Raw genomic sequence first — 21,081 nt, 5'->3', positions numbered from 1 at the left:
TGCAACGGATGCGCGAACTGTTCCAAGTCCTGTTGAGAGTTGCTTACATTTGGGCGTGTTCCTGCCAGCCCACCAGGTGCTGCGTCCTGCGGCGCTCGGTCGCGCTAAGCCCAGCTGTATGGGTGGCTCGACCGGGTGGGGGCATTGAGCTTTTGAGCCTCGAAAGCAACCGAAACGATGTTGTCTTTGTGTCCTTCATGTTCAATTCATTTGTATATCTGTTTCTTCATTTTTTTTGGTTTTGTTTTCTGTCGTTTTATCAACTATACTCTGTGGGATTGTGGAGAATGGGGGCAGGTCGTCGTGTGGAAGTGGAAGGAACGGGGTGATCGTTGCGCCTGTTGGCAGCAATTAACCCCTGCCTGAATGTATGTGAATATATGTATAGACATATATGATGTGTATATATATGTTATATATAGTTTATATATAAATATACATATACGCATGTATATGGATATATATACATGTATATATATATTTATATATATATAATGTATATATATGTATACATTTGGTAACAGGCATTCCACTTCCGAACATCCCGTCACTGCAGTCGGCCCCCGTTCCATAATTCGTTATTTGCGATTTATATGCCCGTTTGCCATTTGCTGGCAATTTGTGGCCACGTGCGTCGACTTAGACCCATGGCGTCCAGCCCTCGTATAGTACGGCCAGATTGTCCGGATTGGTGGCCTCACGTAACACATAGTCGACCTGTTCAGCAACGGTGGCGCGCTGATTGCTATCTGGATCGCGTCCCTCCAATTTCATGCGTATCTTCTTCCATACAGACACGCCGTATGCATTACGCTTCTGCTCGTGGAGATTGGGTGCAACTGCAAGAGAGAGGACCGAGGGTGAGCATGTGAGGGAGCATATATGATGTCGTATGGCTTACTCTTATTATGCGTAAACGTTTCATATGGCATCGAATCACTTTCGGCTGCATGCTGCAGAAAGTCTTCGATGCCCCTAAAGAACTCATCCACATCGTGCTTGGCCATTTGTTCGATTTGCTGCAGCTGTTGCTGCCAACTGTTGAGTGTATCGTGCTGCAGCACATGTCGTTCGCCGGTCAGATCCTTGCGCAGTTCCACCACACGCTGAAAGAAGTTCAGAAGCGTGCGCTGTGCATCGCGCACATGACCGCAAAGCAGCTGCACATCCAGCGGTATCAATTTGCCTTGTTCCTCCGAGTCGTTGCACAGGCTGCGCGTGTAAATGCGCGGCATCTGTTCCTGGTGGCGCTGCAAGAGCAAATTGTTGCGCTTAGACTCAATTGATGGGCAGACGGCGGTGGTAGTCTTACCTGCATATCCTTGAGCATCGTGTAGATGACTCTGTGCCTGGTCTGCTGGTCCGACTCAAGTATCGACAGCTCTCGCTGCACCTTACACGTGTAATCCTCAAGCAGCCCCTGTACGTTCTTTACCCAGCACTTATCGATGGCGCCCTCGGGATCCAGCAGCTGGACAATTGCCTGCTCCACGGCGCTGATGCGCGCGTTACTCACCTCCCACTGCTGATAGGCTTGCAGCCACTGGTCCATGTTGTCCAGCAGCAGCTTCGCCTGCTGTCCGCCAATTCCTTCCGCCTGCTCGATGTTGCAGAGCGCACTCGCACATGTCTTGAGCTCATTGATCACGTCCAGCTGTTCGGTGGTCAGCTTGTGCTGGAGCTGCTCGTTGCGCAGCAGGCTGTCGATGTGATTGCGATTCCAGTTGCTGCGCTGGCTCTGTAGGTGGTCAAGCTGTGAGGCCAAGCGGCACTTCAGTCGCTCCATAGCCAGCGAGCTGTCCGCCAGCGTCTGCAAATTCTGGCTGATTGCCTCGGACAACTTCTGCCGGCTAATGATGTGGCCACAGTTCAGATCGCTGTCCAGGGCATCTGCGTATGCCCAGTAGTGCGCCGTTGCGATCAGCGTGTGCATTTCGACCAGCTGATTGAGATGCGCGATTTCGCACTGCTGCTGCTGCAGTGTCGCTTCCAATTGCAGCGCGGCAAAGAAGCCTTCGCACAGTTGCAGCACATCCTCCGCACAATCGCCGCCGCCGGCTGCCATCTCCTGGCCGCGTGTGCAGCAATTCGCGTAGTGGGCATGACACAGCAATGGCACCGCGCCCACAATATGCGTCAGCTCCAGGTGCTGCACAAAGCTCTGTATGGGCACACACATCAGTCGCTGATCGCAGCTTCTGCTGGCATCCATCGTCTGCAGCACCAGATCGAAGTAGCACTTCTCGGGCAACGGGTTGCCAGCGTTCTTAACTATGCCCAGCTCCTGCAAGCGATATGGTTCATTAACAAGTTTTCAGGTGCACGAAGACAACTGCTATTCGCTCTGATCTATTGATCTATAGGATTTCATCACGCCATCAACTGTAGTACATCATCTACGTCTTTGCTAAACTTTAATCTATGCTCATAGCTCTGCTCTGACGTCATCTCTGATTCTTCTTTTAAAAATATCACTCAGTATTATTTATTGGCTATTTAATCTTCAGCGTCCATAGAGATAAGTGCTTCAATACTCCGCTGCTGCTATTTCTCTCTCTAGTTCTACTCTTTGTCTGTTTATATATTTATATATAGATATAGAATCTGAAGTATTCAGGCTTTGTCTGTCTTTGTCACTTTCATACCTACCGATCTCTCAGTCGTTCTTCTATCTTTCTCTTTCTCCTACTATCTCTGTTCATGCTTTACCTACTTCCAAGCTTTGCTTTCTCAAATCTTTGCCTTAGTTCACTTACCATGAACTGCTCTGTTGAAGCATCCTCGACATCGTCAATTATCAGTTTAATATTGCGCCCGACCCGCTCCAAGTCCTTGACGAGCTGCTGAAAGAGCTCGTAGCCGGGCTGCAGGCACTGCATGAACTGAATTTCCAAAGCTCGCGGAATGGCCAATTGCTGCAGTGAGTCTAGTTTCGGCTCCAGCTGGTTTTTCAATTGCTCCAGCTGCTCGGATTGCTGCTGCTGCTGCTGCTGCTGCTGCAAGGGCATTGCTCGATGGTAGCGTTCGGCCAAAGTCTTGCTATTTAGCTGCAGCAGTGCCTCGAAATGATGCTGATTGGCTGGCAATAGCAACAGGCGGAACAAGTTGGCGACCAGGTCATGCTCGAAGCTGTGCTGCAGCTGCACGAGAGTGGACAGCGTGTCGTGCAGCTGGCTTAGCTGATCATTGACCTGGTCGACGGGCTCTGTGACGCTCTGGCACATCGTTCGCACCAGCTGAATGTGCTGCACTTGATGTCGGAGCAGTTTTATGTCTTGCTCATCGACGGCCGACTGCTCGTAGTCGCCGAACGCAGCATTGGCCTTGTTCAGGGTGTGCAGGAGCATCGCATTCAGCTGCGACTGGCTACAGCCGCTGCGCTGTATAGCCAATAGCAGGGCGTGCGAGGGCGTCTGCGACTGGGCCAGGGCCTGTTCGTTGGCAAAGTGCTGCGTCAGCTGATGCAGCTGACAGCTGAGATCCATGCGTACTGCTTCCAGAGTCCGGGCGGTGCTCAGCTTTTCGGCCGAATCGGGCTCTGCCGTGGAGCTGTTTCTGCTTCGGTGGCTGATGTTGTTGCTGCTGCTGCTGCTGTTCTCAGCTTTCGTCAAGTAGTTTGCATAGCTGTCGTGGAAGCGCACGAAGATGTTGTTGCGCTTGCAATGCTCCGGATAGTAGGCCATGATGGCCGCATACTGCTGCATGTGCTCCACACACTGCAGGCCCAGATCGTTGAGCCGTTCGAACAGCTCGTCCAGCTGGCTGCGCGTGCTCTCATACGTCTCCAGCGTCTGCGGCGGCAAATGGCACTGCACCAGCTCCACCAAGGCCAAGTACTCATTGTGCGAGCTGCTGCCCTCCAGCTTAAAGTGAATCAGGCGCACATTGAAGCCGCCCAGAAATTGCTGCTCCAGGCACTGGTTGTAGCTAACCAGCAGAGCCTTCACCAGCTCATAGTCTGGCTGGCGCAGATTGGCTTGGCGAGCCAGCGCTTCCATGTGATACAGCTTGGTGGCATAGCGCGGCGAGGCCGAATTGAAGCTGTGACTCTCAATGGCCGTGCCCAAGGAATTGATTTCGGCTATCAGGGCGCTGCGCTGGTTCAGCTTCAGCAGCTCCTGCTCCGAGGCCAGACGCTGCGTCTGCGTCTGCTGCAGTTTTTCAATCTCTCGCATCATGTCCGCTAGCTGAGGCAACATGTCCAGCCTGCAAGAGTCAAAGTGAAAGGAAATTCAAATTTGCAATGGGCCTAAAATGGACTCTAAGAAAGCGCCATGATCTCTCCTTGATAAGCGTCTAGGAAATCGAGTGTTTGGCCTGTCTTAGCAGGCAAGAGGAGCATTAGGGAAAAAAGGCAATAGATGAGGAGAGGACAAACCACGAGGAACTCTCCTTTCATGCCCAACATTTCGTAGACAGAGCTCTACTTGTTGTTAACTCACTTGTACTTGGCCCAAAACTTCTGGCACTGCTTCAGCTTGCCCACATAGTGTCGTCGCTTGGCCTCCCAGTCGTAGAGCTTGTTCTTGCCCTTGTCCTTCTTGTGGAACTTGAGCTCATTGGAGGCGGCGGCACAGCCGGATGGTTTTGCATTGATGGCGCGTCGCATTGCCGTTGCATCGTCATTAACTGTCCAATCGACCAACGGATCGTAGACGAACGCCTCGAGCAGGGTGAGCAGAGTTTCGCGCTCCTTACGCATCACCTTCAACACATACTCGCAGCCCAGACGGTAGGCGCCCTGGAAAGCCAGCAGAAGACATGGATTATCAAATATGCTATGGCACGATCATAAATCGATACGATTCACAGATCGACTCGTAAATAAAGCCACACAAATCGCGTTTATCTAACAAACAAACAAATTGCAGGCATCGTAAACCAACACAACATTTTTATATGGACTGTTACAACAACTGATTATACGATATACCATATATACCCCTATTCAGTTATACAGATATATATGAATAAATTAAACATGTGTATATAAGATATGAGAAATGCTGATTGCAACATTTGTATGGTTTTAACTTTGAAATTGTGCGTAATTTGTGGCTTGTTCTATGGCGCATCATAAATAGTTTATCTGATTATTGCTCATACGACGCGTTAGCCAAGCACATTTTCTCATGGCCTTAACTCTAGAAACTGTTTGTTTAGAAGGCTGCCAAATCGCTGGCAGCAGCCGTTGTTTGTTTTCGGTTTGTTATTGATCTGCCAGTCGATTTACAAGCTACTTAATGCAGCTGGTAAATATTTAGCAGCCGGCACAAGTAAATTTTGCTGTTCGACTTTGCTGCTACGGCAAAAACATGAGAATAAATACATATTTATTGAGTGATTAAGTGATGCATTCATTCGTTCAATCATTCATTCATTCGGCCCGCTAACATGAACTTTAACATGCGCCTAGCGTAAAGTATGCTAAAAAAAAAATGTAGCTAAATAAATAAGCCGCTTTATCAATCACTTGATACATTAATAGATGTAAGCTCTGCGGCTCACCTAGGGTTAATTTGCGAAGTGCTAAAAATACGTAAACGCACACGAATGCCTCCTCTGTATTGATATCGATGGAAATGTGTCAGCCAGCAGATAGCTAATAATCATGTAGCCCCCCACACACGCCTAATGTGGCCAGTCGCAGCGACTGTGCCGCATGCCCTACGCGGCGATAGTGGCAATCGGCTTTTGGTGTAGGGCAGCTGAAAATGTGGTCGAGCTGTGCTAACGGATTGCGTTTCTCACGCTGGATCAGGTCGCGTTATCAGTTGGCGCTGTGGATAATAGCGAACCGAAACGTAAACAAACGACGCCCACGAATTGCAGTGGCTAAACGGCAAAGTCCTTGCCCCATGTGGTGCGGCCGGCTGGCAGATTGTTAAAAACTGGCGCTCAGTTCGTTTCGTGGCCGCGCTTCATGTTGGCAGCTCTGATTTTTGACAGCTGCTCACGATAATTGTGTGTGTGTGTGTGTGTGCAGAGATTCCCGAATCGTCGTGTGGGTCGAGTGTGGGTGTCATGGAGAGTCCGGAGTACGGTTGGTTCAACCACAGCAACGGCAATGGCATTTCGCCCAGAACAAATGGCGCCAACGAGCTAAAGGATAACCTAATGGATATCACAACTGCTGCGACCGTTGGACAGCAGCGAATTAGCGCTGGCCTCCTGCTCTGGCTGATCATCAATGCGATCATCTTTGTCTTTATACTGGCCGGCAATGCGCTCACAATCGTCGCTGTGCGCACCTGTCGCAATCTGCGCTCGGTGATATCGAATCTGTTCATCTTATCATTGGCCATATCCGATTTCATTGTGGGCGTCGCTCTGCCCTATCATGTCGTCTTCTACATGGGCAGCGGCCTCGATCTGGGCCGTCTGCGCGGCTTCTGTTTGTTTCGCTTCTTTCTGTTCATCTGCGCCTGCTGCGTCTCCATACTGACGCTCATCTCGATTGCCGTGGACCGCTATATAGCGGTCATCTACGCTTTGCACTATAGACGGTAAGTCATTGGGTAAACAAACGTAGTAAGTCCTAAGACCTGCCCATCTAACTGTCTGATCCACAGCAGTGTTCCGACCTAGCAAATAGTCGTCCTATGTCAATCAGCCATTTTCCTCCTTAGTTAGAACTCAGCCTAGACCAAGGACACTAAATTTGGTATAGACAGAGCACGATTAGTTTCCATTCGTAAACATATTCGATATTTCAATGTCACATACTATGGACTTAGCCATAAACACCGTCGTGTTTACCTTGTAAAGCTTCACAGTTTAAGTGGGTATCTCAGTGGGTCTTCGTTATGTTGGCTGTATATAATATCTGGTTAATGGCAGCTGCTATCGGCTAACTAATACTAATTACACGTTATTTCTTGGTCGATTGCATTACAATCGCTAATATCAGAATCTTATCTTTATAACGTGCTTTGGGTTTTTCTGCTTAAGGTCAATGTCTACAATGAATAAAAGAGTACATAGCACTTGCATAATCATGGTGATGATGGATAGGCTATACGATACTTGTTTCCTCTTCCGATGCTCCCTTGCTTGGGCTCACATCTAATCGAAATCTTATTCAATTATGCCAGCTACATGACGCGCCGCGTTGCCTACATGATCATCACGCTGAACTGGTGTGTGGGCGCTCTGGTGGCGATGATACCCATATTCTGGAACAAGTGGTCCGCGGCGCAGGGCTGTGAATTCGATGAGGTGCTGCTGCCATGGTATGTGGCCGGGGTTATAACGCCCGGATTCGTTATCATCTGGATATGCATGCTCGTCTTCTACTGGCGCATAATGCGCGAGGCGTCGAAACAGGCGCAGCGATTGCGCCAATCTGTGGTCTACAATACGCACAGCAGCCACAGCATGCTGCATCCGGACTGGAAGAGCGTACAGATTGTGGTCTTCATCATGGGCTGCTTTACGATCTGCTGGCTGCCCTACTTCTCTGTGGCGATTGCCCAGCTCTTTCGCATGTGCCGCAGCAACTCGATGATCTACAAGATAGCCTTCTCGCTGGCCATGGCCAACTCGGCGCTCAATCCCATCATCTACTCATGGAAGAATGCCGGCTTCCGGCGCGCGTTCGCCCAGACGCTCTGCTGCAAGTCCGCCAGCTGCTGTCGCATCGATGCCGATCTGGAGCTGCATTTGCCCTCGGACAGCGTCAAGCAGCGCATCGATAGCAACAGCAGCAACGGCTACGCAGCCAACGCGGAAACGAAGCCCAACGAAAAACTCTCAACTCAATGCCAGGTCGCTCAATAAATACAAAATAGATCAGAAAAGCTTTACTGAACGTGGCACATCGCACGGGATATACAAATTTGAGAATTCAAAAGTGAATCGGGTCAAATGTTCCACAAATTCAGTTTGTAACGCTAAACGGAGCGAAATACAAAACATTGGCAATAGAGAATTAGGGCCATGATTAAGGATCTAGCCTTAAGGAAACCCAAGAAGAGTGCGTGCCTGAAGCACCAACTGTGAATTGATGAGAAACTGCAAATTACATTGGAATAGATCTAAAGTTTTCCTAAGCAATGGGCAGCTATATAAAACTGAATTTGAACTCTCAATTCGAGTAAAACTTTTGAAACTCCCAGCGAGAGTTGAATATTCTATAAAACTAAAGCTGAGCATTTTATGAGAAGTTCTTCAATCTGCGAGAAAGCAAGCGGAAATAGAACTTGAAAACTTTACTCAAGGCTTAGGCTATTTCCAGAAATCCCTTAAAAGGAAGTCAGCTTAGGAAATATTTGAAATATTTAGATCAGAAGACAAAGGTAAATAACTAGTTGAGCTACAAAGATCTAAGAAACTTAAGGCCCTAAGAAACTAGAGCTATAAGGAGCTAAGACGCTTAAGAGCTAAGAGAATATAGAATACAGCTGAATGCATGAGATACAGATGAACTCTTAAGGATCTCAAACTTAGCATCGATGCTCTAGAGGCAGGGTTAAAGACATTTACGTTCTATGTGCGCTTACCTCGATGCCAGTAATGCCCAAGGCGTGTACCATATTCTGGGTTAGGCGGAAGGGCACACGCTCGGGTATGCGCAGCGTGCGACCTTTCTCAAAGCAGACATTGTAATCGATGTGGACGATATCGCCGCTGCTCAGGTTGATTAACACATTGTCCAAATGGCGATCGCCCAGGCCAATCACGTAGCCAATCACTGACATGACGGCCATGCAGCTGGTATAGCGACGCACCGATTGGCGCCACTCGGCGGCGCTGCCCGCATGGCACCACAGCTCGCGGGCCAGCAGATCCGATGGCGTCTCCTGCTGCAGTTCGCTGAGCACCTGTCGCAGCGCGGACAATGGCCACTGGCGACGCGGATCCGTGACGAGCATATTGTGCTTGGCCAGCAACGGCGATAGCTTGTTGTAGTACAGATCGGTGAGGCGGCGCGATGTGGCAGCTGTTGCCGGCTGCGGCTGTCGCTGCTGCCATTTCTTGTATAGGGCAAACAGCGGCGTCACCCCATCCACCCAGCTGATCAGGCCCGATTGGGGGCCCAGCGGTATCACCGAGTAGTGATGGGCGCGATAGCAGCTGTGCGGCGTATCATTCTTGCTGGCCATGATCGCATTCGATATGGACAGAAACTGCATAATGCGCTCATCCAGATGCAGATCCTCCAGGCCCTTGAAGAGGAACGTATACTTCTGCCCATTGCTGCCATAGAAGGCAACCTTCTTGGGCTTCGTCTTGGTGGGCAGAATGCAGACGGCACTCTCCACGCTCTCAATGTGCACCGGCTGCAGCTCGTCGTGCGCGTCCAGGCCGGGCATCGATATGCGCATGCGTCCAATCTCGCACAGCACTGGACTGATCGTCTGCATTTTGAGGGTGTTGCTTGTGCCACGCAGCATATTTGATTGGAGCACATGATAGAGTTGCTTCAGCTTGTCCCATGCCTCCGGATACGGTCGATTGCGCAGCGCCTCCAATGTGCTGGCAATAGGCGCATCGAAACGCCGCTTAAAGCTGCGCTCATAGCTGGTCTCCGCCTCGCGTTCAGTGAACGCCAACAGCGCCTCCATGTCGTTGAGCAACTGTGGCCGCCAGCTATTGAAGCGATTCTGTTTGCCCTCATGATCGTCTGGCTTGAATTCGCTGGCCAGGCCATTGATGCGGCCCACGTAGCTGTTGTAGATGTGGGCCAGCGAGTGTATCCAGTATTCATCCCAGAGCAGGCAGACGCGTCGCAGCTCCTTGACCAGCAGCTGGACGTGCTGCACCACCTCGGGCGATTGCTTGGTCAGGGCACTGAGCAGTATGGCATAGCTCTTGCTGCCCGTTCCCTTGCTCGGGCTGCTATTGTTGATGGGCGTGGCCTGCAGCTCACGATTGGCGCCGACAACAGCGGGAAAGGTGACCAGCTGTGGCCGACTCTCCGCCAGGCGGCAGAGCAGCGCACAAACGCTCTTCCTCACATACGGCTCATGATGATTGAGCCGACTGAAGAGCTGCGGTATAATGACCTTCCATGGCCCGATGGGCGTCGTCTTCAGGCCCTGCTCAAGCACATCCTGCAATCCGGTCGCGTGCTTCACAATTAAACGCAGCAAACGCAGCGTTGTCGTCACCATATTGCTATCGTCGACATGGAAGCGTGGCTGCAGCGGCTGCACCACGCTGTCCTGGCCGGAGCCCGCCTTCAAGCTGAGATAATGGAAGTAGCAGCGTGCCGCTTCCTTGTAGTAGTCAAAGGTGTTGGCGATGGCCCGACGCCAGATGCGCACAATCGACTCCAGCACGCTGGCTGGCTTATTGGCCAGGACGCTAAGCCGTCGCAGTCGCAGCTCGCACTGTGCATCTGTTTGGAGCTCATCCTCTTCGCAATTGTTGCCCGGCTGCGGCTCCATGCGCAGCGCCTGCAACAGCTCCTGCAGCGTCTCGCCATCCAAAGGCAGCTGGCCGCCGAGCGCCTCGCCAATGGCGCACACATCCACCTGGCTGAGCACGGTGCCGCTGTCGACGATCTTCTTGCCCCAACGATAGCACCAATTGCCGTAAGCAATAAGCGCCTCCTCGTTGTTCGGTCGCTGCTGCAAGCTGGCGTTGATCAGGCGCGCCACCAATCGTTCGCCATGCGGCAGCGTCGTCGGCTGTGCCGTGCAGCGCGTCAATGGACACTCTGGCAGTTGCTCCAGCAGCTGTTGCATGTGTGCAGACATGTTGGTAGTCAGGCCATTGCAGCTGCGCGCCGATATCCAATCCGAGAGCGTCAGCAACAGCTCGGCTCCAACATTGGTAGCCAGTTCCGGCTGAAGCGGTTGCTTTTGTATAGCCAAGCAAAGTGTTGTGCACACATTGATGGCGGTCAGTTCATTGCACAGGAACTGCTGCTGCTGCTGCTGTTGCTGTTGCTGCTGTTGCTGGAGATGCAGGCATTTGGCCAGCTCGGTATAGCCACGCAGCAATTGCGCATTGTTCGTATCGAGTGACTTGGTGAGCAGCTGGCCAGCAACCTCCGTCAGAGACTGGCCAAAGAACAGCTCCAGCATGGCCTGGCAGGTTGACTGATTGCCCTCCTCGCGTGCCACCATTGCCGTGTCCAGATACAGATTGCTCAGGTTGCCGACGTTGCACTGATTGAGCAGCAGCTGCGTCCAGGCCACGCAGCGCAAGAACAAGCAGCTGCTCAAGCTGCCAATATTGTGCTGGTGATGATGGTGCTGGTGGTGAAGCTGTTGCTGCTGCTGCTCCTCTTTGCCATTGTTGTCGATTGGCAGCAGCAGCAAGAGCTGCCCGTGGTGCTGGCTGCCGTTAAGTTTCTGGGTTATGTACTTGAGCAGCGTGAGTTGCTGCCAGTGCTGCTGGTCACAGCTGTAGTTGAGCAGGCATTCGCGCCAGTTCATGTCCAGCAGCTGCTGCACTGGTCGGCTCAGCTCGAAGGGCTTGTGCTCGTCCCGGGACTGATAGTGCTGCAGCACAATGTTCTCCAGTTTCTCTAGCACATAGCCGGCGGAGAAGCTGGCATGTGGCTCGGTGCCGCTGGGCCAAAGGCTCAGCTTGTGCAGCGCTGCGTTTAGCTCATCCGATGTGGCCTCGCTTTTGGCCAACAGCTGCTCCAGCACACTGAGCTGTGTTATGCTATTCTGCAGGAAAGGATTTAGTTGGATATGCTCGCCGGCGCGCTTAAACTGCGCTTTCAGCTCCACAATCTGCGTCCACTGCCCAGTGCTGTGCAGGCATTCGAACAGCTGCGCCTGCACAAATTGACGCGTATGCGTCTCCAACTCCGACTGCGGCTCCTCGGCCAGCACGAGTCTGTAGCCGGCCAGAGCCAGTTCTTTGCGTCCGGCTGCCTGCTCTGCTGCATGCTGCAGCCACTTGTAGCATTTATTGCTCTTCGAGCGCGCCCACACGTACAGGCCGCGCAACGAATCCGATTCCTGGCAGTTGATGAAAGCCCAAGCCAAATAGACAATCGCCTGGCTGTAAGTGCTATCCTGCGTCTTTTGTGTGAGTAGGATTTGCTTTGAATCGAGACGGAAACCAGTTAATTTCAAGACTATTTCACAAGAGCACTTAACCTACCTGCGCATAACGTATGACCAGCTCCGGCTGCTGGCTGTGCATCGCGATGATAACTACGCCGGTGCGTATGCGATTGAACCACGACTGGCATGTGGGATTGTTGAGTCGAAAGAAGGCGCTGACCGGCTTCTCGGGTGCGCGCAGTGCAAACGCGCTGCCCTCGGCCGCATTGTAGATCAGCTTCTCCAGCGCATCCAAGAAGCCAAGCAGCATGCCTAAATTGGCACGCGTATTGGACAGCTGTTGGAGCGACAGCTCGTCGAATGCTCGTCGTTCGCAGTCCTTGGCACAGCCGCTTAGAAGACGTGCATAGCGCGTCACAATGGCCTCGAAGGCCAGAAACGTGTCCTGCGGCTTGCCCAGCGTGGTGCGTAGCTTCTGGTCGACACAATAGCGCGCCGCCTCGAACTGCAGCCAGGCGGTGGCCAGGCGCTGGCAACGGCGCGTGCACTGCGACAACTTCTCCTGCCGTTCATCCAGCTGCGTCACCTGGCAACTGCGCATAAACATCATCCGCAAGCACTCGCCAAACGGCGGCCGTTCAGGCGACTGCAGACGTTCGAAAAAGTCACGAAAGACATTTTCGCGCATGGCGCTGCACTGGCTAAGACGCTGCTGCCAGACGCAAATGTGGCTGCTGCCAATGCCAGAGGTGACGCGTCTTGAGATGGTCAAACTGAGCGGCAACTGGGCATAAATCTGGGCGTACGCCTCATGGCAGCTGGTGAAGAGCGATTGCAGCTGCTGCAGCGCCGTCTCGCGATACAATTGCAACAGCTCAAGGCTCAGATTCGAGCTGCCATAGCCGAGCACAGCCTGAATGCAAAGAGCACTCTCCATCGGCGCAAATTTGGCCGCTGTGTTGGCAACGCTCTCGCAAATGGTAATGAAGTCCGCATGCTGCAGCAATGTGGCGGAGAGTGAGCTACACTCTATCAGTAAAGATCTCGTCCAGAGGAGCAGCTGTTTCAGATTAACTGGCGCCAGCTGTGCGCCCTGCTCCAAGCAGTGTGCCAAAAACTTGAGTATGTGCCCGAAACTGTGCGCCGTCGGCGATTGACTGTTGCCCGAGTGCATCTTGTCGATGTCGCTATCGCGCAGCAGCATCGAATTGTTGCGAAAATTGTGATTGGCCTGACAGTGCACCACAAGGAGGCCGAGTATGGCATGATGGGTGGTTGGATACTTCGACCACATGCTAAGCTCACCGGCACGGCAATTGGTTATCAGGAACTCCAGTATGGATGGCTTGCAGGCATACATGCCAATGATTGAGGACGTTTGCTTGGCCAATGCCGCCAATGCGGCCAAATGAAAGATGAGCAAAATGTTCGCTTCGCTGCAATCGGATTCGGCCTGCGCGAGTTGTACTATGCATTGGTCAACGTCCTGCACGAGCTGCTTGTACGCCTGCTGTAATATGGGCACATTCTTAATCAGCAACGTCTCCTGGCAGGTGCGCAACAGCAGCTTGTGTTCTTTCGTGTCGTTCTGCAGTCTTATGCTTGCCAAATATGTCTGATTTGCGGCAGCATCAGCTGCAGGCTCCGACTGAAAGATTAGTTGGACCAGGCTGGCGGGCAAGCGAGCGCGCAGCTTCCGCACCGAGCACAACAACAAGTACAGGCAACTCAACTGTTGAGGCTGTGGCAACTGAGATATATGCTCGAACTGCATATGGAGTAGCCTATCGAGAGTCGTGGCATCCGGATGGGCATAGCCATTGAGCAAGCAAATGCAGAACAGCTCGTTAATATTCATCAGAGCATCGTCGCCAACGTCCTGCAGGTTCTCCAGCATGGCGGGCAGCACTTTGGTCAGATGCATCAGAGCTAGCGCAACAATCGATTCGCACGTAATGTGCATGCGGGTCAGGCATTTGAGCAGCGTGTTAAAGGCGCCAACGAAGGCGCCAATCCGTTCGCCCGGTCGCTCCGACTTGTCCGATATATCCTCAATGAACTGAGTTAACAGTCCATAGCTAAAGTCCAATTGTTTGCTAAAATACGGCGTCAGCTGCTCCAGCACATAGGCGCAATGTGTCTTCACTTCCTTGGGCTGGCCAATCTCCAGCTGCCAGCCAATGATGATGTCCACCACATCGGTGAAGTGGCACTCAAAAGCATCGCGATAATTGTGCGAGAATTGCACAATGCACGTGCTTATGCCCATAAAGATGTCGGGGCTCTCGGCTCCCTCCAGGAAGTCCTTCAGCATGACCATTATCTTCTCCGAAAAGATGTGCAGATCGCATTTGGTGTCGCAACTGAAATAGAGTGGGCATACGGATTACACTTCAAGGGCACATCGAATGACACTCACCTGAGCGTCGTCTGTAGAGCTACAATTAAATATTTCTGCATGCGCTTATGCATTCTAAAGTTCTTCACAATGAAATCCTCGTAGGTGGGATATGACATGCGATTAACATAGCCGATCAGTCCCAGAGTTTTACTGCACTCATCCAGCACCAGGGGCGAGCATTGCTTAAACAGCGACAGCATCCCGTCCAAAATAACATCAAAAGATCGAGTCAAGTACCCAACATTGATTGGAGTTCGTACGGCCATATCCAATTTGCTGCAAAGTTCGAGAGCGGCTGCTGGGCTCGATTCATTGTGCAGGCGCCGCATGATCTTCGACATGCGCAGGTCATCGCTGCCCATTTTAGCTTCTCCTCGATCGTTCGATGTGAATTGCACTGAGAATATGAGAAGTAAATGAAAACAGGAGTCTATATACAAATGTACACATATGCAGCTGGGTGAGCGGATGATCACTTACTCTTGCATTGATGCACTTTACGCGAAATGCCCTTTGTCATATCATTGTTTATATTACGCAGCACTGGATTAGCGTTGGTTGACGACGCTTGCATATCGTGTGCTTGTGGCCACAAAGTATTTTCATTTGTATTATTAATAATTTCTCTGTTGTTGTTATTAGTATTAGTATTGGTATTAGTATTAGTATTGGTATTAGTATTAGTATTGGTATTTGTATTAGTATTGGTATTAGTATTGGTATTAGTATTAGTATTAGTATTAGTATTAGTATTAGTATTAGTATTATTATTAGTATTAGTATTAGTATTATTATTAGTATTAGTATTACTACTAGTATTAGTATTAGTGTTAGTATTATTATTACTATTATTACTATTATTACTATTATTATTATTATTATTATTATTGGTGTTGTTGTTATTGTGGCTGTTGCTCCCAAAGTGTTTGTTGCCGCTCTTTTTGCTGTTCTTGTGGCCAGAAACATCGGCTAATATCGATGCATCCTCGTTGGCATTGTTGCAATTGCCCAGCGGTAAAACGGCGCTTTTCATTGAAAGACCACCACGACTGGTGATCATATATGTATATTAAGTTTGCGCCACCGAATTGTTTTTGTTGTTTTGGCTTTCACGTTCAGTTCATAGAGATGTCAATAAATGACAAGCAGTGTGCCCACACTCCTCGATATAACTTAAACGATGTTTTATAAACAACTATCGATTAATATTCTAATCGATAGTGCAGCTAGTGCATAGACAGCAATGCGTATGCAAATATCGCGGTTTTTTTTTTAAATTTGCGAACATTTCTTATGAGCCTGACTTAAGCAAATAAAGTTTGCATGTGTCTTACATCTATATTTAAGTGTTTTATTAATTTAATATTAAATACATTATTACAATACATAGTTTTTAATATATGAGCAATATATGCATTATCAATTTTTCATTTTACCAATTAAATGTTGTGTATAGGCTGCCACAAGGTTTGCCATCTCCGCATACACTTGATAAGGATGACTGGGCAATGATAAGGATTGGCAGTTTGTCCAGTGGGTTTCTAACGATGGGGCAGGCTGAAGATCCAGAGCCTCCACCGGTGGTGGAAGTGGCTGCTCGCGCTCGACCAGCGAAAGACAAATGTCGCCGACCTGCAATTGCTGGCACTTTAGCTCGTAAAGTTCAAAGGATAATTGCGGGTTGCATGATGCCCAGCCCTGGCCATAGACAAATAACGGATGAGGCGCGGACACCTCCATATTGACCTGAAATGGAGCATAGACAATGAAATGAAATCCACCACAAATCGAACTGCAAAAGGGGGGCCAACAAAAAGCGTGCCCACCTTCAAATGCTGCATATCATAGCTAAATGTAATGTTGTTCATTTGCATTGAGGTCCTGTCTATTTTGACTACCGTCGCCTCCTTGAGGTCAAATTGCTGACTACGCAATGCCGACTGAATGAAATCCTCGGTGCGTATGTCCTCCACGCGACGCAACACGCCCGTCGATAGCTCGATGTATGTGCCTCTTTTGAAGCAGGCGCTCGACTCAAGATCTTGAGGGCTGCAATTGATTTGAATCGTGATTATTTCAATAAACATTCGGTAATGTTTTGTCAGTGGTGGGCGAACATTTTGTATGGATGCTGCATGGTTTCCTCCTTTGGTACGTCCAGCTCGCTGCACTTGCAATTGAAGACTGTGCCGTTTGCTCTCTCTCTATGCGATTCATTCAATTGAATGTGTGGCTTTCCATGGGCTTTCCAGGAATGTCACCCACTCGTAGACCGTCGCCCACGCACTTCATTTGTGTTTACCTGCACATCGTGTCAGGTAGATCAGGCACCGCCCGAGGTGCTCTACCTAGGTTTCTACATAACAGCCATTGTGTTGCCGCTTTGGCTGTTGCGCCAGGCGCCTTGCACCGGACACCCTACAAATACACAAAACGGCAAGCGAATGCAATTGCTCTTTAACTGGCATACATACTTGTATACACATTTTTTATTTGATTTTGCGTTTTCGTTTTGACGTTGAGGATTTGATTTGAGTGACACGCCGACGTTTGCCAAAGCTCGGCGGCCACTGGAAGTCCATGGCGTAGAGATAGTAACGTACATAGAAATAGCTCACGCCCAACGCACAATACACAGAGGTAAGCAGCAGCGGCATGAACGGCAGCAACAAATGTAGGTCCAATAGCCGACTGATTATATGCTCATAGATTGGAATGGCTATGAAGCCCAGGAAGTAGATCCACTCGAGCATATGGAAGCTCGGCTTGCTCTTGTACACGCGCTCCAGCTGGCCATACATCATGGCCACGTAGGACATGTACAGCGAGTAGCGCGGCACAAGCAAATCGACCTCGAACAGCAACGGAAACAGCGAATAGTAGCCAGCGATGCCCAAGAAGTATGCGAATCTAGCATCTCGATGATCCAGCACGCTCAGCAAGCTGTGTATTAGATAATGATTTAACTGGGAGTCAAACCAACTTAGAGACTTCATCACTCACCACAATGGCAGAAGGCACATGAGTATGGCCTTCTCGTGCACGTGCCAGCCAAACATAAAGGAGGAGCAGGCGCAGAGGACAATGGAACGCATGAACACCAGCTTGGCTTGCCTGGTAATTGTGAGTCAGGATTAGATGTTGCAGTAGAGACAGTTGACAGTTCCTTACTCTCTGGATGGCGTGAGGTAGAGCTTCAGCAGAATGGGCAGCATAAATAGGGCAGTGAGTGCGAAAGTAATGGAGGGTGTTATCGTAGGCAGCACTACGTGTTGCACCTCCTGCACCAGCCCTGAGGTAGTCGAGGGAGCATCAGCATCGCGACTTCTTTTCAAGACGCTGGCAGCCAACTTATCGGCGGTATTGTAGAGTGCCCAAATGTTGGGCGCCCAGTAGGCGTGTGTTAGTCCACGCTTGAAGGGAAACAGGCGCGACATCAACTGCGGTAACTGTTGCCAGAAGGGACCAAAGGACAGCACAAATGGTGTCAGTCCTGCAGCGAGCAGCTTAGCCGTATTCTGCACAAACTTCCCCTCGCCCAAGCAATAAAACTTGAGCAGATAGACAGCAAAGGCGGGCGCCATATAAAGGAATATATGCTTGAAGTTCAGCAGCACGGCAAAGCCAAACGCGCTCCACAAGTACCGCTGCTTAAGCAGCGCAGCTATGCTCAGGAACAGTATGCCAAATAGGAATCCATTGTATTGGAAGTGAATGTGATCCACAAAAATGAGTCCCACATTCAAGAAGAGCAGCATGCAGCCAGCAATGTGCTTCTGTGTGGATTGTACGACTCCAAGGGCGGTCATACAACGGTGTGCGCCTAGCACATAGATCAGATCCATGACAATAATTGAAATGCGCTGGAAATAAACCGTTTTTTCGGAGGCATAGTTTAAGTTCTGTACAATAAGCATTTGGGGATCAACATATTTGGCCACTTGTGAGAGCAGCCATTCAAAGTAGGCGAAAAAAGGCGGATAGTCAAGGGTCCATTCACTCGTTGCATCCAAATACCACCGGTTCAATGGCAAACTGTGCGTTATAGCCAACCAATTGCGATGTACTTCAAAATCTGTTGAATAGCTGCAAAGAAAATTAATTGAATTGATTAGCTCGTAGTACACCATTTACCGGCCGGCGACTGTTTATTGAACATATAACTCACTAGGCGGGCAATAGTAACACTTTAAGCGCACTGCTTATGCCCACCAGTTCCCAAAAGTATCCACTCATATTGTTGTTATTGACGCTACCATCAGCTGACGAAACATTTGAAAAGCTTTTATTTTTTAGTTTTTTAACAATACGCACGTTAACGTTGTTAGTGATGGTATTCTATTTTTTTAAATATCGACTGTTTATCTGCCTATCGATACTTAGTATCTTTATGTTTTCGGTATTTTTAGGCGCAATTTTAAAGACCAAATTTGTAACGTTTTGTTTATTTCGTGCTCTCGGCACGTGCAGTCCTCTTCAATAATGGGAGACATTGGTGAAGCTTTGTTTGTCAGCACACTTAACAATGAAAGAGCATCTTGCTGCGTACAAGACTTGCGCACCGGAACCGATCTGATGCGTTACAAAGGCGGCGGCACAATGCAGCCCAACAGCCTCCAAATGCTTGAAGAACACTTTGTGATTGCAGCCAACAGCACAAAGCCTTTGTTGCATGTGTGGCCCATCAATGGGCAGGAGCAGGTGACCAGCATACGTTATGTAGTACCAGGCAAGGTGAATGCATTGGCCTTAACGCCAGACAGTGCCTATCTGATCGCTGCCATACAGGAAACCATCTACGTATGGCACCTCAATTCTGGTCGCCTGCTCAATACGCTCTCCAAGCATTATCAGCCCATTAATTGCATTCGCTTTACGGACAGCGGCGAGCATTTTGCCACCGGCGGCAAGGATGGTGCCGTGCTTGTGTGGAATCTAACACGTGCTGTTGCTCCCTTCGGTAGCGGCGACAGCGAGGAGAATGCTCCACTCTATAATTTCAATGATCATGGATTGGCGGTCACCGATGTGCACATTGGACTTGGTGGCATTCGCGCCTTCATGTACACTGTCTCCATGGATCGCTGCTGCAAGGTCTATGATCTGAGCGATGGCACAATGCTATTGAGCGTCGTCTTCCCCGTCTCCCTGCACAGTGTGATTGTCAACAGGCTTGAGACGAGCGTCTACGTGGGCACCAGTGAAGGTCAGGTGCTTGTTTTTCACATGGATAAAGTGCCTCGTATGAAGGTGAATACTAATCATATTGAATGTTGTTCCTTCTGAATTTTCTATCCACTTGTCTGTCATCCACAGGAATACCATCTAGAGGAGGAGGAAAGCCAGGCATTTGTCGGCCACACAACTGGCACAGCTGTAACTTGCTTGGCTCTGGCTGTGAATGGTCAACAGCTGATCTCTGGTGGCGAGGACAAAAGGGTGTGCATCTGGGATGTGGCCAGCCGACAGCTGGTGAAGAGTATATTGCAGCCTGGCGCCATTACCAATTTATATTTGCGCCTCATAAGCACGTCCCGATTTCATCCGGGTCCCAAGGAGCAAAAATCGTTTGCCGACAATCTGAAGCGTATGATCAGTCCCGATGATGATGATGATTGCATCGAGTTGCTTATCACAGAAGAGTATGCAAACGCACCAAGGTTCCCAGAGCCAAACTTTGACAACAGCTACGATGGCAGCGCAGGGATCTCTGTCAGCCTTCCAGATGATTACGAAGATGTAACGATGAGCGACCCAGAAAATGATTCAGCTGATATAGATGACCAAACGTCAGAAACTGATTCCAGTTCTTTCCAAGCGGATGTCAAGAAATTACGTGCGGCAAATGCACGACTCAAACTGGAGGCGAAGCGCCTCATGAACTTAAATATAGATCAGATTGTTAACAATGTCCAAGGTGCCAAATCGTCAAAGAAAAACAAAAAACTTCGCAAGAAATAAATTCATAAGATTTCAATTAACAATTGTTTTTTTTTTTTTTTTGTATAAACAATAAATGTTTTGTAGAAACAAATTGCTATTGCTAGCAAAGAAACAAAATTATGAATTCAATTGATATTGGCGCTGGGTAGACTTGCATTACCCGGCTGTCCCTCCATGTCATCATCTTTGTCTTCATCATCCTCGCTTTGCTCCTCAGAAGCACTGTCTTTTTCCTGCGCTAACTGACGTCGTATTTCTCGATTCGAGTCGAGGAGCTCACGCAACTGCGACAAGATGTCGTCGGTGCGTTGCTCCACGGCGTCCAAGGCACAACTTAGAGCGTCCAGGCTCTGGTTGACATCCTCCATCTCTGTAAAGCGCAATAGCATTTGGCCAACACAAATAACATGTACGAGTGTTTAAATATATTATTTATATGTATATTACCTTGTAGATCGGCCTCCTGGACATTTGTGTTGCCCGACTCGCCGGAGGACGTCGGATCGTGATTGTTTCTCGGAGCCATCGTTGTTATTGCTGCTAAAACAAGGCGTCAGCTGACTTTTGCTTAATTGAACTACCAACCATGGGCGTACGCATTACTACGACAAAAGGGGATCAGTTTTGTTTCATTTGCTTACAATTTAAAACAATCTTTGGAACAATTTTACCGAAATAATTAATTTTTTCTAGCTTTCTAAAATAAAATATAAGTTAACAAAGCGTTAGCTAACGCCTGCCTAACGTTGACTACACCCATGCCCA

At 49.5% G+C, this 21,081-nt stretch overlaps 6 protein-coding genes across 6 annotated transcripts; 2 read left to right on the top strand and 4 right to left on the bottom strand.

The window, feature by feature from the left end:
* Positions 1–525: 525 nt before the first annotated feature.
* LOC111598845 (serine/threonine-protein kinase Smg1) lies at positions 526–15,433 on the bottom strand. The gene is made up of 10 exons (XM_023314281.2): positions 15,415–15,433; positions 14,854–15,021; positions 14,392–14,770; positions 12,070–14,335; positions 8,502–12,008; positions 4,443–4,741; positions 2,757–4,206; positions 1,313–2,284; positions 902–1,250; positions 526–839 (listed from the first exon to the last, which is right to left on the bottom strand). Exons 1-10 carry the CDS (start codon positions 15,431–15,433, stop codon positions 640–642), a joined length of 9,609 nt encoding a protein of 3,202 aa, XP_023170049.2. The 3' UTR covers positions 526–639.
* On the top strand, positions 5,633–7,779 carry LOC111598817 (histamine H2 receptor). The gene is made up of 2 exons (XM_023314245.2): positions 5,633–6,506; positions 7,095–7,779. Exons 1-2 carry the CDS (start codon positions 6,025–6,027, stop codon positions 7,777–7,779), a joined length of 1,167 nt encoding a protein of 388 aa, XP_023170013.2. The 5' UTR covers positions 5,633–6,024.
* A 359-nt stretch (positions 15,434–15,792) lies between the features above and the next one.
* Positions 15,793–16,804, bottom strand: LOC111598844 (ataxin-1-like). The gene is made up of 3 exons (XM_030223053.1): positions 16,491–16,804; positions 16,200–16,422; positions 15,793–16,119 (listed from the first exon to the last, which is right to left on the bottom strand). The coding sequence occupies exons 1-3, from the start codon at positions 16,508–16,510 to the stop codon at positions 15,793–15,795; spliced, it is 570 nt and encodes a 189-aa protein (XP_030078913.1). The 5' UTR covers positions 16,511–16,804.
* A 4-nt stretch (positions 16,805–16,808) lies between these two features.
* LOC111598875 (probable dolichyl pyrophosphate Glc1Man9GlcNAc2 alpha-1,3-glucosyltransferase) lies at positions 16,809–18,701 on the bottom strand. Its single transcript, XM_023314335.2, has 4 exons — positions 18,542–18,701; positions 17,545–18,459; positions 17,377–17,487; positions 16,809–17,316 (listed from the first exon to the last, which is right to left on the bottom strand). Exons 1-4 carry the CDS (start codon positions 18,607–18,609, stop codon positions 16,863–16,865), a joined length of 1,548 nt encoding a protein of 515 aa, XP_023170103.2. The 5' UTR covers positions 18,610–18,701; the 3' UTR covers positions 16,809–16,862.
* Positions 18,702–18,777: 76 nt separating this feature from the next.
* LOC111598876 (WD repeat-containing protein 18) lies at positions 18,778–20,367 on the top strand. Its single transcript, XM_023314336.2, has 2 exons — positions 18,778–19,623; positions 19,690–20,367. The coding sequence occupies exons 1-2, from the start codon at positions 18,856–18,858 to the stop codon at positions 20,332–20,334; spliced, it is 1,413 nt and encodes a 470-aa protein (XP_023170104.1). The 5' UTR covers positions 18,778–18,855; the 3' UTR covers positions 20,335–20,367.
* A 59-nt stretch (positions 20,368–20,426) lies between these two features.
* LOC111598880 (UPF0184 protein CG14818) lies at positions 20,427–21,033 on the bottom strand. The gene is made up of 2 exons (XM_023314346.2): positions 20,764–21,033; positions 20,427–20,686 (listed from the first exon to the last, which is right to left on the bottom strand). The coding sequence occupies exons 1-2, from the start codon at positions 20,840–20,842 to the stop codon at positions 20,442–20,444; spliced, it is 324 nt and encodes a 107-aa protein (XP_023170114.1). The 5' UTR covers positions 20,843–21,033; the 3' UTR covers positions 20,427–20,441.
* Between the last annotated feature and the right edge of the window lie 48 nt (positions 21,034–21,081).

This window comes from Drosophila hydei, unplaced genomic scaffold (genome assembly GCF_003285905.1).
Source record: "Drosophila hydei strain 15085-1641.00,03,60 unplaced genomic scaffold, DhydRS2 tig00000090-arrow-arrow-pilon, whole genome shotgun sequence".
Taxonomy (NCBI): Eukaryota; Metazoa; Arthropoda; class Insecta; order Diptera; family Drosophilidae; genus Drosophila; species Drosophila hydei.
This window is presented reverse-complemented; position numbering and strand designations above follow the sequence as displayed.

Bases quoted from the DNA above. Each gene is read 5' to 3' on its own strand.
- LOC111598876 (XM_023314336.2), top strand. From the start codon at position 18,856: ATGGGAGACATTGGTGAAGCTTTGTTTGTCAGCACACTTAACAATGAA. The intron at 19,624-19,689 runs GTGAATACTAAT...TGTCATCCACAG, and splicing joins ATAAAGTGCCTCGTATGAAG to GAATACCATCTAGAGGAGGA.
- LOC111598817 (XM_023314245.2), top strand. From the start codon at position 6,025: ATGGAGAGTCCGGAGTACGGTTGGTTCAACCACAGCAACGGCAATGGC. The intron at 6,507-7,094 runs GTAAGTCATTGG...CAATTATGCCAG, and splicing joins TACGCTTTGCACTATAGACG to CTACATGACGCGCCGCGTTG.
- LOC111598845 (XM_023314281.2), bottom strand. The intron at 4,207-4,442 runs GTGAGTTAACAA...TGACTCTTGCAG, and splicing joins AAGTTTTGGGCCAAGTACAA to GCTGGACATGTTGCCTCAGC. The intron at 2,285-2,756 runs GTAAGTGAACTA...TATCGCTTGCAG, and splicing joins CTTCAACAGAGCAGTTCATG to GAGCTGGGCATAGTTAAGAA.
- LOC111598875 (XM_023314335.2), bottom strand. From the start codon at position 18,609: ATGAGTGGATACTTTTGGGAACTGGTGGGCATAAGCAGTGCGCTTAAA. The intron at 18,460-18,541 runs GTGAGTTATATG...TTTTCTTTGCAG, and splicing joins GTGTTACTATTGCCCGCCTA to CTATTCAACAGATTTTGAAG. The intron at 17,488-17,544 runs GTAAGGAACTGT...CACAATTACCAG, and splicing joins TACCTCACGCCATCCAGAGA to GCAAGCCAAGCTGGTGTTCA.
- LOC111598844 (XM_030223053.1), bottom strand. From the start codon at position 16,510: ATGCAGCATCCATACAAAAT. The intron at 16,423-16,490 runs GTTCGCCCACCA...AATCAATTGCAG, and splicing joins ATGCAGCATCCATACAAAAT to CCCTCAAGATCTTGAGTCGA. The intron at 16,120-16,199 runs GTGGGCACGCTT...GCTCCATTTCAG, and splicing joins ATGATATGCAGCATTTGAAG to GTCAATATGGAGGTGTCCGC.
- LOC111598880 (XM_023314346.2), bottom strand. From the start codon at position 20,842: ATGGCTCCGAGAAACAATCACGATCCGACGTCCTCCGGCGAGTCGGGC. The intron at 20,687-20,763 runs GTAATATACATA...TGCGCTTTACAG, and splicing joins CCAGGAGGCCGATCTACAAG to AGATGGAGGATGTCAACCAG.